The sequence below is a fragment of the Gastrolobium bilobum genome, unplaced genomic scaffold (genome assembly GCF_033153095.1).
Source record: "Gastrolobium bilobum isolate Gb01-03AN ecotype WA unplaced genomic scaffold, APGP_CSIRO_Gbil_v1 utg158947, whole genome shotgun sequence".
NCBI classification, from domain to species: domain Eukaryota; kingdom Viridiplantae; phylum Streptophyta; class Magnoliopsida; order Fabales; family Fabaceae; genus Gastrolobium; species Gastrolobium bilobum.
Window position 1 is genome coordinate 42905 of NW_026899371.1, and position 18791 is coordinate 61695.

Genomic DNA, 18791 nt, shown 5'->3' on the forward strand with positions numbered 1-18791 from the left:
AAGGGAATTCTGTAGCTTCTGGTGATTGGGACAATATCTGGGATTGGGATGGACCTAATAGGATCAGATTTTTTCTTTGGCAATTGAAGAATAATATCCTACTAACTAATGCTAGAAGAGTAGAACGTCATCTTGCTGATTCTGCATTATGCAGCAGATGCCTTCTACAAGTGGCATCATCCTATCATCCAAGTTTTTTGTGGAAAATTTAGCGGCTGCCCGTAATCTCCTTTGTCAAACTGGCATCATGCAGAATTGTAGAACAACAATCCATATTGGCTGGCAATTCCCGTTGCATGATTGGATCAAGGTCAATGTCGATGGGTCTAGTATTAGTATTAATGTGAGAATCGAAATCTAGCTTTGGTGGAGTCATGAGAGACGCTTCAGGTAGATGGATCTTGGGTTTTTGTGGTAACCTGGGTCATGGTAACTCCCTAGCTGCTGAAGTTAGAGGGTTCTGGGAAGGTCTCCAACAAGCTTGGAAGGCTGGTTTCAAGAAGATCTGCTTATTAGGTGACTCTCTGGTGGCTGTCAACCTCATCAAAAATGGTTGTCAAGATTCACACCCTCTGGCTCATTCCATCAACAGAATTCGACTTCTGATCAAGAATGATTCGGAGGTAGTGGTTTCGCATACCCTTCGCGAAGGCAATATGGTAGCCGACTACATGGCCTCCTATGCGTACCAGTATACAGACTGGAATATCCAAGTACTCAGGGAACCACCAGTTGGATGTAGGATCTTTATTGATAGAGATGTAATGGGCATCTGTTGCCCGAGGAGGCTCTGTAGGATGTAGTAGTAGCTTCTTTTTTCTTTTTGCTTGTTTGTTACCTTCGTTTTCAAAAAAAAGAATTGTACGGGAGACAAACGTCAAACTAGCTCCTGCTTAATGGTGTTAGTTTTTGAGACACTACAAATGGATTTTATTCTTTAGGCCAAATCAATTTGATACAAAATTGAGATCTATTATTATTATTTTTTTTATTTTTATTTTTTGGTACATTGTCAGGAGATATCCCCATTCAACCTTCTCCGGGCACCATGCCCTCGGAGTACGGGCCGTTTGGGCTAGCCCCTCATTGTAACAGTGGGTGCACTAAGCTTCGCAACCGGAGAAAGGACGAGACTAATCCTCCGATCGAAGATTTTTGGCTTATTTGCCAACTGAGCTACCCTTGCGGGTTTATTATTTTATTTTAATTAGCTAGCAAAATTCCATTTGACTCTCATGACTTTCTAAAGTTTACGTTTGGTATGGCAGTAAAAAACGGATATTACTGCATGTACATAAACTACATCAAAGCCGAAAGGAAAAAAGTAAGAGAAAAAAAAAAGGTATTAAACATTGCATAAGACAAATATCGTATTTGTTTTCTTTTTTGTTAATCCTTTAGCATTTTAGGCTTCTCGTAAATATTCCTTTCCATGAATGCCATGGCTTCTTGTATATTAAAGAAATGAGGATTTTTCTAATGACCGTACAGAGAACACCAATTACGTACGGAATCAGAAAATCAATAATATATAATAATAAAAAAAACCTAGTTAGAAAAACTAAAACATTTAAGGGGAAATGATTGTCTGCCGTTACATAAAAATTTTCTTTTTTCCTATACAGCCATCGAACCTTGTGCTTTGTTTTTTTCTTTTTTTTTTCTTTTGAAACTTGTGGGGCCCGTTTATATGTCTCAGCCATCGAACCTTGTGCTTTGTATTTTTCTTTTGAAACTTGTGGGGCCCGTTTATATGTCTCAGTAGGAAAAAAAACATATCATCTGTCACATAAGAAAATGCAATCCTAAAATTTAAAACGTAGTCATATATATATGAGAAAAGTTTTTCTCAAGTTACATAAAATTTTTTATCTCATGTCATAGACACATCGCAATCCGAGCCAGCATTTCTTTTTCTTTTTTCTTTTCTTTTAACCGTGGAACCCACCCAATTATGTCTCTACATGAGATAATATTATCTCATCTAACATGAGAAAAGCATTGCCCTATATATATATATTGAGAATTTATTATTCCAAACTAGTGTGACTCTACGGTCACTAAAAGTTTAAAAACCACATGCGACTTACAAAACGAACACATTATTCATCAAACTTCTGAAAGTGTAAAAGAACTAGAAACAGTGATCTGATCACTTGCAGCTTGGAAGGGGGGATCCACACAAGCACTTGTTATGAAAATATGTATCAAAAGTCTTAAGACTGCCACCCTTTGGAATCTCACCACAAAGCCTATTGTAGCTCACATTGAAAATGAATATATTTTCCATTCCCACAGGCAGGTTCCCATATATCTGATTGTGACTCACATCCAACGTGTCTAGTGTCTTAGTCAATTCCAATTTTCCCATATCAAATGCAAACTTGTTCCAAGAAAGGTCTATAAATACTGTCAATTTGGTGGAACCAAAAAGCATTGAGGCATCACCTTCAAACCTGTTATGAGACAAACTGATATACGATGAGTTCACCCTTAATGCCAAGGACCCGTATGAAGAAGGGATTGAACCTGTGAGTTTGTTGTTTCTAAAGTTTATTACCCAGATATTAGGTAACCTGGAAAGAGATGGAGGGAGTGTCCCAGAGAGGTGGTTGAATGAGAGATCCAAGCTAACGAGGTTTTTCAGTTTGGCGAAGAAGTTTGGTATTGAACCTGATATGCTGGTTGAGCTTATTGTGAGGTATTTGAGATTTGAGATTTTGGATATGGACTCAGGGATTGGGCCTGTGAGGTTTGGTAAGTTGGTTAAATATAGGTCGTCCAAGAAAGGTAGGTTACTAATGGAGGGTGGAATTTGAGAGTTAAGTTCATTGTCGAATGAGATAGTTAGAGAGCCAACACGTTTATTATGGGGTAAGCAATTCACACCGTACCAAGTACTAGTGTGGCAGCAATCAGCGTCTGGTTTCCATGAGGAGAGAATGGTTGGGTTGTTGAGTTCTTTCTTTATTTGGAGAAGGACTCTTCTGTCTTCTGGGTTGCACCCTTTCGATGCAGCATGAGAGAGCAAAATGAACAGGAGAAACAATGTGCTTTTCATTGTGTTTGTTTTATTGGGTGATTTTGAGTTTGGGGTGAGAAACATGGAGGGGAATGTTGGATTATATAAAGGTATAGGAATAGCAAGTTAAGGTGAAAAGGCATTGCATCCATTGTATAAACTGTAAAGTGACTAAAGTAGTCTAAAACTGGCGAGCTCATTGGAATATATCCATATTACTATGGCCTAGGAAGCTTATTTAATCATTGTGTCTGAAAGTGAGATACAAGTCAAACTCAAGGGGAATGATAGTTTTTGCGACCCTAGAAGTATTCTTTTCTATGGACCAAATCAAGTTGAAGCAAAGTTTGAAATCTATAATTATACTTTTAATAGCTAGCAAAATCACATTGGACAACCATTTTTTACCCTTTAAGAAACTTTAAAACACTAGGCAACATGAATAGACATAAGATGCTCAATCTCCTCACATGCAAGACAATTATGCTTTTTACCCACCAAGATTTCGTTCAATACGAAAGATTGGACCAAGTTCTAACCTAGGTGTTGTTTCGCTTCCAAATCTGTGGTTCCTCCAACTTGCTGTACACAATAACATATGATGACCCCACGATGCAGGATATCAAATTTGGCAGCCACGATTGTGTGTCACTGTTTCATAATGCTAATTAAAGACATAAATCACTTCACATTTTCATTTTTTATCGTTTAATAATTTTTTCTTACCTCGTCATTTACAGCTAGACTACGATTTGTTCACTTATTCTAAATAATGTGAGGAGATATATATTTTTTAAAGACGTGTAAAAAGTATATTTTTTCAAATAATAAAAATACGGTGATCGCTTAACGACGCACGTGTATCATTTAACTAGCATATTAATTTATATAATTTGACCAAGCACAAGTTTAGCGGGTCTTAACCCAGGGCGTTGTTGCTAACTCCGTTTTTTAGCATCACCGCATGCTTGCCCAACCCGGATCCATTAATGTTGTGACTCGTGACTATTGTTGAGCAGGAAGCGAACTGCAATGGACCGGTTTTTCTGGACCGGTTCACCGAGGCTTTGCATCATTACTCCAGCTTGCAGCCGTTGGACCACAAGCCACTTATGCTTGGATGGTTTGATTAAACTGCAAAGTTGAATTAGGTTGTGTTTAGATTAGTTTTTCTTAGGCAAAAACTACTTCTTTTTTTTTTTATAAAAACAAAACGCACTTATACTAAAAATTTCGTTTGGATGTCTTCTTTAAAAGACACATAAGTTATAAAAAAAAAAAATAGTCAAAAACCTGCATTTATTGAAAGCTAAAAATTTTAGCTTAAACAAAACAGAAGTCAAAAGCCAAATAATTTTCTAAAAAAATAAATATATTTTTTAAAAATCTAAACAACTTTAACTTTGTGAATGATGTTATTTAATTTTTTACTTCCCAACAATAATAAATAATTCTTCTAAAATTTTTCAATGCATAGATATCAAAATGTTATGTGGAAAAAAAATCGGACATCCAAGCCAAAAAATCACCTATTAATTTTTGTTTTAAAAAGGAACCACCGAAACGAGATCACATTATATTATATTATCATTTTTTCAAAAATATTTTTTAAAAAACTACTCTCTTTCACTTCTATTGTCACACACACACACACACACACTCATTTATTATGTTTACGAGCTTCTATTTCTCTTCAATGGAGTTAGATGTTTGCTTGTTCTATTTTTTACAATTTCTCTCTTATTATGTCTACGAGCTTCTATTTCACACACACACACTTACACTCATTATGTTTACGAGCTACGAGCTTCTATTTCTCTTCAATGGAGTTAGATGTTTGCTTGTTCTATTTTTTACAATTTCTCTCTTATTATGTCTACGAGCTTCTATTTCACACACACACACACTTACACTTATTATGTTTACGAGCTTCTATTTCTCTTCAATGGAGTTAGATGTTTGCTTGTTCTATTTTTTACAATTTCTCTCTTATTATGTCTACGAGCTTCTATTTCTCTTCAATGGAGTTAGATGTTTGCTTGTTCTATTTTTTACAATTTCAAGATTTTTAAAAAGAAGATTGTATTTGGTATTGGTTTGAAAATAACTCAGATGATTCTGGGTTTAAACGCTTTTATAATACCATTGTTGCAAATTTGAACTGTATTTGTGAGAGATAAAATATGTCAAATGAGGTGTTACTGCATAGATCTTGAAAAGTCATGTGGAATAATTTTTTTTTACCTAATTCGGATAACTAAGTAAAAAATTATGGTCTTCCAAAGTTTTACGATTCGTAAATTGACTTTTTGTGCCACGTTCAACACTAGACGAATCACGCCTAAATTAAGCGTGAATGCCTCGCGAGTCACGCCTAACTTAGGTGTAAACATTCACGTCCAATTTGGGCGTGAATAAGTGTTATAGATTTGTAAATAATTTTAAAACACTTATATATTCGTAATTATTTATTAAAATAATAATATTTTAATTTTTTTTCCCTTCTAAAATAAATAAGATATAAAAGCAGCTTTTTTATTGCAATAAGGAAAGTCAAAGTAAAGGATAGCTTGCTCTTGTTTTCTTTTGTTCCTTTCTTCTCTTACTTTACATGTCAGGAGTCGTTCCCTCTAACAAATTATCACTTATTGCATATATACTAATATTTAGGCTTAATCTATTTAAAAAAAGGTGGAACAATTGCTGTTCTGCAATGAAAAACGAAATAGATGGGAGTGACATTTCGTCCTATATAATCATTAGTAGGGATGAAAGTGGGCTGAGTTAGACCGAGCTTTGTGATAAGTGTCAAAGACACTATATTTTTAATGTCTAATATAGTTCAAATAATAATTAATATGATTAAAAATATAGTGTTAATTAATAAAATCTTAAGGAATATTAAAATACCAACAACTAGATAAGATTCTAACTTTTTTTTATTGTTTCAGGTTGTTTCATACTAGAAAGAAGAAATTACTAATCTGATGAGGAGAAGGCAGTTTGCACCAGCTAAAGATAAATCAAAAATCAAGAAAATCAAGAATTAATAAAAATTAATTCTTCCTCGCTCTGCTGCTGGCTTCAGCGAGAACATGAGCGAGAAGTTTAATTAAGCTCGCTCTGTTGCTTGCTTTAGCGAACACAACAGCGAGTGTAACACCCCCTGTTAACCCGGTTTGTTAACATATCATCGTATTAAGCCACACTTAATTTTAAAATGCGGAATATCTTTTTCTTTTCAATTATGACGTCATTAATCTTATCCAAGTTGATTAATTAATCAATTTTCATAAAACATCGCCTGTATGTAAATTGCAAAGACAACTAACTAGAATACCTCAATATATAAATAAAGTGAGTATCTAAGTCACGGATCTACAACACGTAGTCCGGACAATATCCTGATGTATTATTACAACTAGAATCCGAACAACGACATAACCAAGTCAAGTGGCATGGACAATCCTCATGCTCACCAAATAAACAACGTAGGCAACAAGGTCTCAACAAAGAAATCCATAAATAAAGCTACAATCATAAAGCAACAAACAGGATCCAGCATCCAGGTATAACAGCATAAGCAGCATAAGCAGATATCATCAATCAACTAAGCTCTGGCCTCCTGCCACTAGAGGTCTCAACCCCCGCATTACCTGAACCTGAAATGGTGCCCCAAACGTGGGGTGAGATCTCTAAAAAGAAATCTCAGTAAGACAAGGGGTCCTCAAGGATTTTCCACTCCAAGTTCACTTACATGTGCAATATAAGTTCAAAAGCCATTTAACAATATAAGTTCCAAAATAGTGCAATGCAACAGATAATCATGTCATGTGTGTTTATACTATTCTATTGATAAGAGAAGTGCAGGAATACATCTATTACCCACACAGTATCAGCCCATGCTGTACCAGCCCATACTGTATTCGCCCACAGGATCGCCTCATGACCTCCTGTGTAGGCGTCAGACCACATACATATCATAAAGTATTTGCACTTAACAGCTCCATAGCATTTCATAAAACAGTACATGAAAACACATTATGCATATAAACCATCCCCCCATGAGACATGGTGGGACATACAATGGCTAAACTGAGGACACGAAAGCTTACCTTGCAAGCTAACAATCCAATGCCAAGAGTCCACAATATCTCAGAGTCCACAAACAGCAAGATCACAATCTGTTTGGACCAACAATATTATCAATATTTAGGCACAACAAGCATACATATTTAGCTGCTCACAACAAGCATACATATTAGGCACAACAAGCACCCTCACAACAAGCATACAATAAAATCGAGCAAATAAATCAGAATATACCTCTCTCTGAAGTCAGGATACAGCCGAAGAAGCTTGTCCTCTCGCTCCCAGGTACACTCCTAAGGAGTTCTTCCTGTCCATTGAACCTTGACCATCGGAATGATCTTGCTCCTTAGCTGCTTCTCGCCTCGATCGAGAATCCTAACTGGTCCGACGGGAGTTTTCAAGTTCTCCTGAACCTCCACATCATCTGGTTGCACCACGTGCGAAGGATCCGATACGTACTTGCGAAGCTGAGACACGTGAAACACGTCGTGGATGTTGGCTAAGTTCGGAGGCAAGGCAAGTCGGTAGGCAACAGGTCCTACTCTACCAAAGATCTGATAGGGCCCAATAAATCGTGGGCTCAGCTTCCTCACTCTGAGTGCCCGTCCAACACCGGTGACAGGTGAAAGTCTCACAAACACGTGCTCACCCTCACTGAACTCCAGTGACAATGCTTAACATCATAATAGCTCTTCTGGGGATTCTGCGCCTGCTTCAACTTTTCCCTGATCATCTGGAACTGCAGGGTGGTATCTTGGACAAAGTCCAAGCCAAACAACTCACGATCTCCAACCTCAGACCAGCAGGTAGGAGTACGACACCTCCTACCATACAACGCCTCGTAGGGTGCCATGCCCAGACTAGCATGGAAACTGTTGTTGTACGAAAATTCCACAAATGGCAGGTACCTATCCCATGTTGAACCCTGCTCCAATGTGCAAGCCCTCAACATGTCCTCTAATGTCTGGATGGTCCCCCCAGTTTGTCCGTCAGTCTGAGGGTGATAGGCTGTACTCAGTCTCAACTGAGTACCAAAAGCTTCCCACAGCGCCTCCCAGAACCGAGATGTGAACTTCGAGTCCCTGTCACTGATGATACTCTCGGGCACCCTGTGAAGCCTCACAATCTCGCGAACATACAGTTTGGCCAACTGCTCTATAATGAAGCTCACCTTCACTGTAAGAAAATTGGCAGACTTTGTCAACCTGTCCACAATGACCCATATAGAGTCGCAGCCAACCTGAGTCTTCGACAAACCCACCACGAAGTCCATGGAAATGCTCTCCCATTTCCATTCTGGAATCTCTAGAGGTTGAAGCTTACCAGACGGCTTCTGGTGTTCTATCTTCACTTTCTGGCAAATCAAGCATTTAGAGACATAAACAACTATGTCCTTCTTCATGCCCGGCCACCAATAGTTTCTCTTCAAGTCCTGATACATCTTGGTAGCACCAGGGTGGACAGTAAACTGGCCCTTATGAGCCTCTGTGATCACCTCAACAGTCAACGGACCTCGAGGAACCACAATCCTCTTCTGAAAAGTCAACAACCCATCCTCATTCCAAGACACTCCGTCCTGGTTCTTCACGTAATCAAGGCACTCTCTCTGCACTTGCGCCTCTTTGATTTTTTCCATGAGCTCGTTCTCCACTTGCACGGTTTCCATTTCGAGAAGTGCACCCCCAAACAAGGAAGTCACTGTTAGATCTCAAAACTACTCAATGATGTCATAATCACCCATGGTCAAACTGGATAGACTCACGGATTTCCGACTCAAAGCATCAGCTACCACATTGGCCTTGCCAGGATGGTACTTCAACTCAAAGTCGTAGTCCTTCAGATACTCCATCCATCTCCTTTGTCTCATGTTCAGCTCCTTCTGGTCAAATAGATACTTCAAGCTCTTATAGTCACTGAACACCGCAAACTTCATCCCAAACAGGTAATGCCGCCAAATTTTGAAAGCAAACACAATAACAGCCAACTCTAAATCATGAGTCGGGTAGTTCTCCTCATGAGGCTTCAACTGCCTCAAAGCATAGGCGATCACTTTGCCCAACTGCATCAACACACATCCAAGCCCCTTTCCGGAAGCGTTGGTGTACAACTCGACTTCCTCAGCAGGATCAGGAAGGACCAACACAGGTGCAGTAGTTAGTCTCTCCTTCAACTCCTGTAAACATTCCTCACACTTGTGAGTCCACACAAATGGAGTCTCCTTGCGGGTAAGGCGAGTCAATGGCAGAACCAGCATGGAAAATCCCTTGATGAACCTCCGGTAATACCCTGCCAAACCCAGAAAATTCCTCACTTCGGTTACCGTCTTGGGCCTCTCCCAATCTAGCACGGCCTTAATCTTGTTCGAGTCAACTACAACTCCTTATGCAGAAATCACATGGCCAAGAAACTTCACAGACTTGAGCCAAAACTGACATTTCGAAGGCTTAGCATAAAGCCTTTTCTCTTTCAGCACTTGCACCACAATCTTCAAGTGCTCAACATGCTCCTTCTCCATCTTGGAGTAAATCAAAATGTCGTCAATGAAGACAATCACAAACTGATCCAGGTACGGCTGGAAAATCCTGTTCATGTAATCCATGAACACTGCGGGTGCATTTGTGAGTCCAAAAGGAATCACCAAATACTCATAGTGACCGTATGTCGAACGAAACGCGGTCTTCGGGACGACTTCTGACTTTACCCAAATCTGATGGTATCCGGACCGGAGATCAATCTTCGATTACACAAAAGCACCCTTAAGTTGAACAAGCTGACCAGTGCTTCCCATAGAGACACACTCGGTCGAATGAAGCCCTTCCCTGAAAGGTTCTCATGTGCTTCTTCAACTCAGCCAACTCTGGTGGCGACATCCGACACCAGCCAATAAAATGCTACCTCGAGGAACTCCCTCACCACAGGAATGCCAGCGATATCCTCTTGTGTCCCACTCACCAAACCTCGCAACATCACATAGCCAAATGCCCATGCTCTCAAGTCCCTCCTAGTCTGCAGGACTGAAATGAACGGCGAGGAACTGGCTGTGGACCCACACGGAGACATCACCACTCTCTTGGCACAACAATCAATCAAAGCACAGTTTCTGGACAGCCAATCCATGCCCAGAATAATCTCAAGGTTGGCCATCGGCAATCCTATCAGATCCACCGAGAACTCACAGCCATCCCACTAAAATGGCACATCGCGATGAATAGTGGAGGAATCACACCTTTCTCCGGTGGCGGTGGTCACCCGCAACGGTGGAGAAAGAACAGACATGGGCAACTCAAGCCCCACAATAATCGGGGTAGCAATCAAGGATGCGTAGCCCCGGAGTCAAACAATACATCAACAGAAGATCCACTAATGGAAACAGTACCTCTAACCAGGTTCGGAGCTCGGTCCGACTGCTGACGATCCAAAGTATACACTCGCCTCGTGGCAGGTGGCACCTCTGGTGCCGCTGTAGGTGGAAGGGAAACCATCCGCAATGGAACTTCCTGAACTGCTGCAGCTCTCGCCGTCGATGACAGACACTCTCTAGCATAGTGGCCCTCCTTGCCACACTGGAAACAGATAGTCTGACTGGTAGCACACGGCCCCAAATGAACCTTCCCACAACCCAAGCATCTGGAGTAGGAGGTCTCGCTGAACTCCCCTGAGTGAAACTCCTCTTGAACTGACTAGGCGCCTACCTAGCAGCCAACTGCTTCCCTTTGCCTTTGCCAGCAAACTTCCTGTCCTTCCAGGAAGTGGAACTACCAGCTACCTTCGTCTCAGCCGCCTTGGCCCTCTTGGCCTTACTCGAGTTACAGAAATCCTCAATATCCCGACACTGCTGCACCAGTGTCCCGAAGTCTCTAGAAGCAGACCCCGCAAGGTAACCAGCAATATCCTCACTAAGACCCCTGCGGAACTTAACAGCCAAGAAAATAGGAGTAGGTCTCTCCATCTGGAAGTGCGCAAACTTCACTAGCTCATTGAAATTGGCCAGGTACTCATCAACAGGCAGCGAGCCTTGCACCAACCTGTCGAACTCTCCTTGTTTCCGCTCCTGCGCATCGTAAGGAAAATACCTCCCAAGGAAGCAATCCTCAAAGAATGGCCATGTCATAACATGACCCTGCATCTCGAACTCATGAGAGGTGTTCATCCACCACTCATGCGCATCGCCCTACAACATATAAGTAGCAAACATCAGCTTCTGCTGATCTGAACACTGCATAAGATCTTATCCAGCGCCTGTAGCCATCTCGCCGCAGCAATAGGATCATAAGACCCATCAAAGGAAGGTGGCTAATGCTTACGGAAAGCATTCAGCCGGCGATCAATCACATCTCTACCCTCCGCAGGCATCAGGAAGACCTGCATCGCCCCAGTCAGGTGGCTGCCATCTCCCATATGGCTCTGACTGTTGTCCTGTAGGCTGGGTGGAGGTGGAGGCGGCGATGGCGGTGGTAACTGACCAACAGTAGGACCAGCTATCATCTCCTCTAACATGACCCTCATCATGGTCATGTTCTCCAAACGGTTCGCCTCAAGAGCATCCTCTGTGGCCTTCTGGTTCGCCTCCCTAACAGCTTCCATCATTGCCACGTTGGCCAACCTAGCAGCCTCCTGCATCTCAGCTAATGCAATCAGGATTGGGTCGGGTTGACCCTCAGCGGTCTCGCGGGTTCTCCTGAAATTTACCATGACTCTGCACAAGTTACACAATTATGAGTTGATCAGGCCCACGCAATGCGATCACATATACATCATCATAATAAAATCCAACGGAGCAAACACACAAGACAGACACAACCAAACATCTTAATTATTGCAATACATACAGGCTTTTCCCTAGAAAGTGCTCTGATACCATAAAATGTAACACCTCGTGTTAACCCGGTTTGTTAACATATCATCGTATTAAGCCACGCTTAATTTAAAAATGTGGAATATCTTTTTCTTTTCAATTATGACGTCATTAATCTTATCCAAGTTGATTACTTAATCAATTTTCATAAAACATCTCCTGTATGTAAATTGCAAAGACAACTAACTGGAATACCTCAATATATAAATAAAGTGAGTATCTAAGTCACGGATCTACAACACGTAGTCCAGACAATATCTTGATGTATTATTACAACTAGAATCTGAACAACGACATAACCAAGTCAAGTGGCATGGACAATCCCCATGCTCACCAAATAAACAACGTAGGCAACAAGGTCTCAACAAGGAAATCCATAAATGAAGCTACAATCATAAAGCAGTAAACAGGATCCAGGATCTAGGTATAACAGCAAAACAGCATAAGCAGATATCATCAATCAACTAAGCTCTGGCCTCCTGCCACTAGAGGTCTCAACCCCCACATTACCTGAACCTGAAATGATGCCCCAAACGTGGGGTGAGATCTCTAAAAAGAAATCTCAGTAAGACAAGGGGTCCTCAAGGATCTTCCACCTCAAGCTCACTTACATGTGCAATATAAGTTCAAAAGCCATTTAACAGTATAAGTTCCAAAACAGTGCAATGCAGGAGATAATCATGTCATGTGTGTTTATACTATTCTACTAATCAGAGAAGTGCAGGAATACGTCTATTACCCACACAGTATCAGCCCATGTTGTACCAGCCCATGTTGTATTCGCCCACAGGATCGCCCCATGGCCTCCTGTGTAGGCGTCACACCACATACATATCATAAAGCATTTGCACTGAACAACTCCATAGCATTTCATAAAACAGTACATGAAAATACATCATGCATATAAACCATCCCCCATGGGACATGGTGGAACATACAATGGCTAAACCGAGGACACGAAAGCTTACCTTGCAAGCTAACAATCTAATGCCAAGAGTCCACAATATCTTAGAGTCCACAAACAGCAAGATCACAATCTGTTTGGACCAACAATATTATCAATATTTAGGCACAACAAGCATACAATTTAAAAACAACGCCCTTCCTTTACGTTTTACGTCTTTAGGCTTCTCACGAAGCCACAAGCCCTTAATCCCTTGATTCTTACTTACATTAATTATTACAGAAGTTCAACTTCATCAATCTAGGGTCCACTAACCCCCAATAGCCTTCTGTATGAACAGTGCAGCTACTGTTCTTCGAAAACCTAGAATATCGAGATATTTGTCGGGTACATATCCAGATATCCCATATCCGGATATCATATCCGGATATCCATATGCGGATATCACAGACCCCATATCCGGATAACAATATCCGGATATCATATCCAGATATTTCGCGACAGAATGCAGTTCTGCATTTTCGCGAAGATATCACTCAAAGGTCCAACTTTTACCATTATTATACGTCCAAGGATCCATTTTTAGGCACATAAAGGTTCATACACTGATTAGTTACTTGTCTAACTCATTTACATGCCAAGACTCAACATTTAAACCAAGAAAAATCATGCTCAAGGTTGATGACACTTACCCAAGCTCAAAACAGAGCAAGAATGTGCTCTTGGAGCTCACACTTCAGCTCCTACAATCTGACTTGCAAAGGCAGCGAAAATGCCAACAAAGCTTGGCCCTTTCTTCACAAGGAAAGCTTCTTGAAGCTTCACAAGCCAAGAACAAGACTCCTCAACACCCAAACTACCAAGTCAGCCCTTAGACTCTTCCCAAACAGCACCCCCAACTCAACACCAGCTGAAACTCACCCTCTCCAAGCACTCACTCTATGTTTACAAGGAGAAAGAGGAATAAATCAAGGAGAAAATGCTTCAAGGCTCACAAAATGAAGCAATAGGCAATGGAACAGTGTTTAGAGAACCTCAGCCGCCCAAAGTCACGTAGGAATAGAAGGTCTAGGGTTTTGTGCCCAAAGAATAAGTATATATAGTCACTTAAGCCATAATCGCACTGTATTAGCGCTAATTGCTACGCTTAACAATTTAATCACAAACTTTGGAATCTGAATCTACTCATTTTTACGTGTTTTATCATATTTTTATTTTATTTTTTGCAGCACATTTCCGGTACGCGCTTTTCCATAGCCAGTATCAGTTCTGGCACCAGTTCTCATTATTTTAATTTGAAACTTGTTTTCCTAGTCCTATATAATATTCTAGGAATATTCATGCGCTTATTATAATTTTCTAAGATACTTTTTCGGTACGCATTTATACTGAGTAACAGAACCGGTATCTGCACTTTTCATCAGAAAAGCGACTTTCAACATTATTAATCACTTACCATATTTATTTAAGCCTCATAATAATTATTAGGGTCAATTATGGAATTATTTTCTAATTTTCACATCTAATTAATTAATTTCCTTAATTAACAGTGCAGGTTCTTACAGAGAGGAACGAAAAATTGCTCGTTGAGCAGCTCGCTTCAGCGAGCTGGCCCCAAAATTAAAGGCTCAATTTAAGTCTTTAAATAGAACGAGACGAAACCTTCAGAAACTAGATTCGGAAGACAGAAGAAAGCAAAGACTCTAGAGACAAAGGCAGAATAGGAGGAAAAATTTTGGAGCAGAATTCTACAGGAGAAGAAGAAGATCATCAAAGCTTCATCACTTGGTCATCATTAATCAAGTTTTGTCATGAACTCTTTTTATTTTTCATCATATTTTTATTATGAATTTATGAATATGTTAGCCTAAATTCATTTATGTAGTTAGGATTATGGATCCGATGTGAATCCTAGTTATGATTTAATTTGATTTCTTTAATAAATTGTTTTAGTTATTTGTGTTTTACCTTGCATGAATTTCTATATCCTTGTATGAATTGATCACTCTTATAGGGATTTGAGGGTTAGAGCCCGCAATAGACATATTGGGGTTTTAATCCTGACAGTGGTAAAATATCAATTCTTGCATGATCTAGACATAGGCTTGCTTGAATTGTAGACTTTATAATTCATTGTGTTTAATGCTTATTCTAAGAGGAATTACTAAGACATTAGGATTCTAATTAGAGTAAAGGGTTAAAGTCATAAGACATTAGGATTTAACTAACTATTTTTAGAAGATGAATTGTCTGAAATATCTGAGATGAATTAGTATTGAATTTAATTTAGACTTCTCTAGGAGGATCTGAGGTGAAATAATTCCTAGCTACAGTTTCTTATTACAGATCTTTAATCGTATCTCTTCTTGCGTTCTTGAATATTCTTGATATTTATTGCAATTAATTACTTTTACTTTAATTCAAATTCTATTTTTCAAACCAATTCGAGTTTTCCAAATTAAGAGGACTAGTTATAATAATACTTGGTGCATTAATCCTCATAAGACGATATTATACTCACACTTTTATTACTTGAAACGATCGATATACTTGCCGAAATTGCAACACTTTGTCCCGAAAAGTCCAAACCTATCCCAAAAGTTTCAATTTGATCTTACCCGATAGCATAGTACGAGTCTAACTATTAGCTTGGCACGACCCATTTATAAAAAACAAATGGCCTGGTCTGACCTTTAGCCTGTTAATTTTTAACTTTCAAGCATAACATGAATCAACTTCACAAAATACTCAAATTTTGTTATTAAAACAAAAACCATAATTTCAACGTTCAAACGAAACCATGAATCACAACAACAACTTATCACATCCAACAAATAATATATATTTTATCAGATCCAACTAATCAATCCACACTATGTAAATTAAAATAACTGCATGAATCCAACAAATACATTATGATGCTCTCTTTTTTTGGATAACAATACATTATGATGCTTGTAGTAGTTAAAAACTTCTCATCATCTTCTCTCCTCTGCAAATTCAATTCCAAGGTTACATAAGTTGGCAAACAATTTGTAAATGTGAAAAACAAAAAACAAGATTAAAGAATAGAAAGAAAAAAAAGGATTAAAAACGAAAAACTTTTATATACCTTTTTATTTTTTCTTCAAAGTCATACTTATTACGTAGCCAATCTCCACCATATATTAAAGCTTGGATGGTATATTCAGCTAAGCTAGAACGATAGACATCAATAACTCTTCCTTAAGCACTAAATGTTTATTCTGATGGTACTATAGAGATTGATACAAATCTTATGCACTCCCAAAGAAAATATTGGTAGGGGATCAAACCTAGGTCTTTCCACCACCTACTCAGCTCACATGTACCAACTGAATTATCACCATTTGATACTACTATGAATAATATTATTTTATTTTATTTAAAATAAATAATATGATATAAGCCGGTTTGTAGGTTTATTGGCCCCACATATAAAAAAAAGCACATGCTTTTTAAATAGGTTTTTCTAAAAATTCAGACATGTTCTATTTGACTATATATAATAAGTTAAATCTAACCTGATATAGACTAGGCTATAGATCCGAGTAAGCTGCCTCAACCCAATTTCATCCTAATTAGTACATATAGCTTTAGCGTCTTTAATCGTTGGGAAGAATTGTACGGGAGACAAACGTCAAACTAGCTCCTGCTTAATGGTGTTAGTTTTTGAGACACTATAAATGGATTTTATTCTTTAGGCCAAATCAAATTGATACAAAAGTGAAATCTATTATTTTATTTTAATTAGCTAGCAAAGTTCCATTTGACTCTCATGACTTTCTAAAGTTTACCCTTTCTATAAACGCCAGAACGCTTGGTATGCCAGTAAAAAAGGGATATTACTGTACATAAACTATATCAAAGCCGAAAGGAAAAAAGTAAGAAAAAAATAAGTTTTAAACATTCAATAAGACAATCGTATTTTTTTCTTTTTTGTTAATCCTTTAGCATTTTAGGCTCCTCTTAAATATTCCTTTCCACGAATGCCATGGCTTGTTGTATATTTCAGAGGAGCTTTGTTAGCATAATCGATTGTAACACCTCGTGAAGCATGAGGACTATTAAAGAAATGAGGATTTTTCTAATGACCGTACAGAGAACACCAATTACTTACGGAATCAGAAAATCAATAAAAAAATAAAAATCTACTTAGAAAAACTCAAAAATTTAAAACATAATCATATATATATATATATGGTAAAATATTTGTACAGTCACTTTAGATAAGATTATCTATAGTTATTCTTTTTAACTAAGTCTGACCAGTAAGACATAAATATTGCATTTTCTCTTTCCGCCACGTCAGCCGACAATATCTGAGAGAAGAAAAAAAAAAAACAATTTTATTAATATAACTATGTCTTACTGGTCTGATTTAATTAAAAAATGATAACTATAGATAATATAATCTAAAGTGGCTGTATAAATACTTTTTCTATATATATATATATATATATATTGTGAATTTATTATTCCAAACTAGTGTGACTGATCTAAACTAGTGTGACTGATCTACGGTCACTAAAAGTTTAAAAACCACACGCGACTAATAAAACGAACACATTATTCATCAAACTTCTCAAAGTGTAAAAGAACTAGAACCAGAGATCACTTGCAGCTTGGAAGTGGGGACCCACACAAGCACTTGTTATGAAAATATGTATACACATCAAAGCTCTGAAGATTGCCACCCTTTGGAATCTCACCACAAAGCCTATTGTAGCTCACATTCAAACCCACTAAATTTTCCATTCCCATTGGCAGGTTCCCATAGATCTGATTGTGACTTATATCCAACGTTGTGAGTGTCTTAGACAACTCCACTTTTCCTATATCAAAATCAAACTTGTTCCAAGAAAGGTCTATATATTCTGCCATTTTGGTGGAACCAAAAAGCATTGAGGCATCACCTTCAAACCTGTTATGAGACAAGTCGATAAGGTATCTAACCGAGGAGTTGAACTTTGCCAAGGACACTGGGAGTGTCCCCGAGAGCTGGTTATTAGAGAGAAGTAAAACTTTTAAATTGTTGGTATTGAAGGACCCATATGAAGGAGGGATTGAACCCGTGAGCTTGTTGTTGTTAAAGAAGATTCCTGAGAGATTAGGTAACTTGTAAAGAGAGGGAGGGAGTGCCCCAGAGAGGTTGTTGAATGAGAGATCCAAGTTAATGAGGTTTTTCAGTTTAGCCACGAAGTTGGGTATTGGACCTGATATGCTTGTTAAACTGATTGTGAGTAATTTAAGATTTGTGAGTTTGGATATGGACTCAGGGATTGGGCCAGTGAGGTTTGGTAAGTTGATGAAATTAAGATCATGCAAGAAAGGTAGATTACTAATGGAGGGTGGAATTTGAGAGTTAAGGTCGTTATTGTCTGTGATAGTTAGAGAGCCAATACGTTTATTATAGCATTTGACACCGTACCAACTTTGGTGACAGCAATCAGTGTTTGGTTTCCATGAGGAGAGAATGGTTGGGTTGTTGAGTTCTTTCTTTATTTGGAGAAGGACATTTTTGTCTTCTGGGTTGCATCTTTCCGATGCAGCATGAGAGAGCAAAATGAACAGGAGAAACAATGTGGTTTTCATTGTGTTTTTTGATTTTGGGGTAAGAAAAATGGAGGGGAATGTTGGATTATATATAGGTATAGGAATAGCACGTTAAGGTGAAAAGACATTGCACGCATTGTATAAAGTGACTAAAGTAGTCTAAAACTGGTGAGCTCATTGAATATCCATATTACTATGGCCTAGGAAGCTTCTTTCATCATTGTGTCTGAAGTGAGATATGAGTCAAACTCAAGGGGAATAATAGTTTTTGAGACCCTAGAAGTATTCTTTTCTATGGGCCAAATCAAGTTGAAGCATAGTTTGAAATCTAAAATTATAATTTT

The 18791-nt window shown here is 38.7% G+C and overlaps 3 protein-coding genes across 3 annotated transcripts; 1 reads left to right on the forward strand and 2 right to left on the reverse strand.

Moving 5' to 3' along the window:
* The first annotated feature begins 374 nt into the window (after positions 1-374).
* LOC133289995 (uncharacterized) lies at positions 375-803 on the forward strand. The gene has a single exon (XM_061488037.1). The coding sequence runs from the start codon at positions 375-377 to the stop codon at positions 801-803; it is 429 nt and encodes a 142-aa protein (XP_061344021.1).
* Positions 804-2152: 1349 nt separating this feature from the next.
* Positions 2153-3061, reverse strand: LOC133289997 (polygalacturonase inhibitor 1-like). The gene has a single exon (XM_061488038.1). The coding sequence runs from the start codon at positions 3059-3061 to the stop codon at positions 2153-2155; it is 909 nt and encodes a 302-aa protein (XP_061344022.1).
* Positions 3062-17505: 14444 nt separating this feature from the next.
* On the reverse strand, positions 17506-18486 carry LOC133289994 (polygalacturonase inhibitor-like). Its single transcript, XM_061488036.1, has one exon. It carries the CDS (start codon positions 18484-18486, stop codon positions 17506-17508), a length of 981 nt encoding a protein of 326 aa, XP_061344020.1.
* Between the last annotated feature and the right edge of the window lie 305 nt (positions 18487-18791).

Coding starts and splice junctions, on each gene's coding strand:
- LOC133289995 (XM_061488037.1), top strand. CDS start 375: ATGAGAGACGCTTCAGGTAGATGGATCTTGGGTTTTTGTGGTAACCTG.
- LOC133289997 (XM_061488038.1), bottom strand. CDS start 3,061: ATGAAAAGCACATTGTTTCTCCTGTTCATTTTGCTCTCTCATGCTGCA.
- LOC133289994 (XM_061488036.1), bottom strand. CDS start 18,486: ATGAAAACCACATTGTTTCTCCTGTTCATTTTGCTCTCTCATGCTGCA.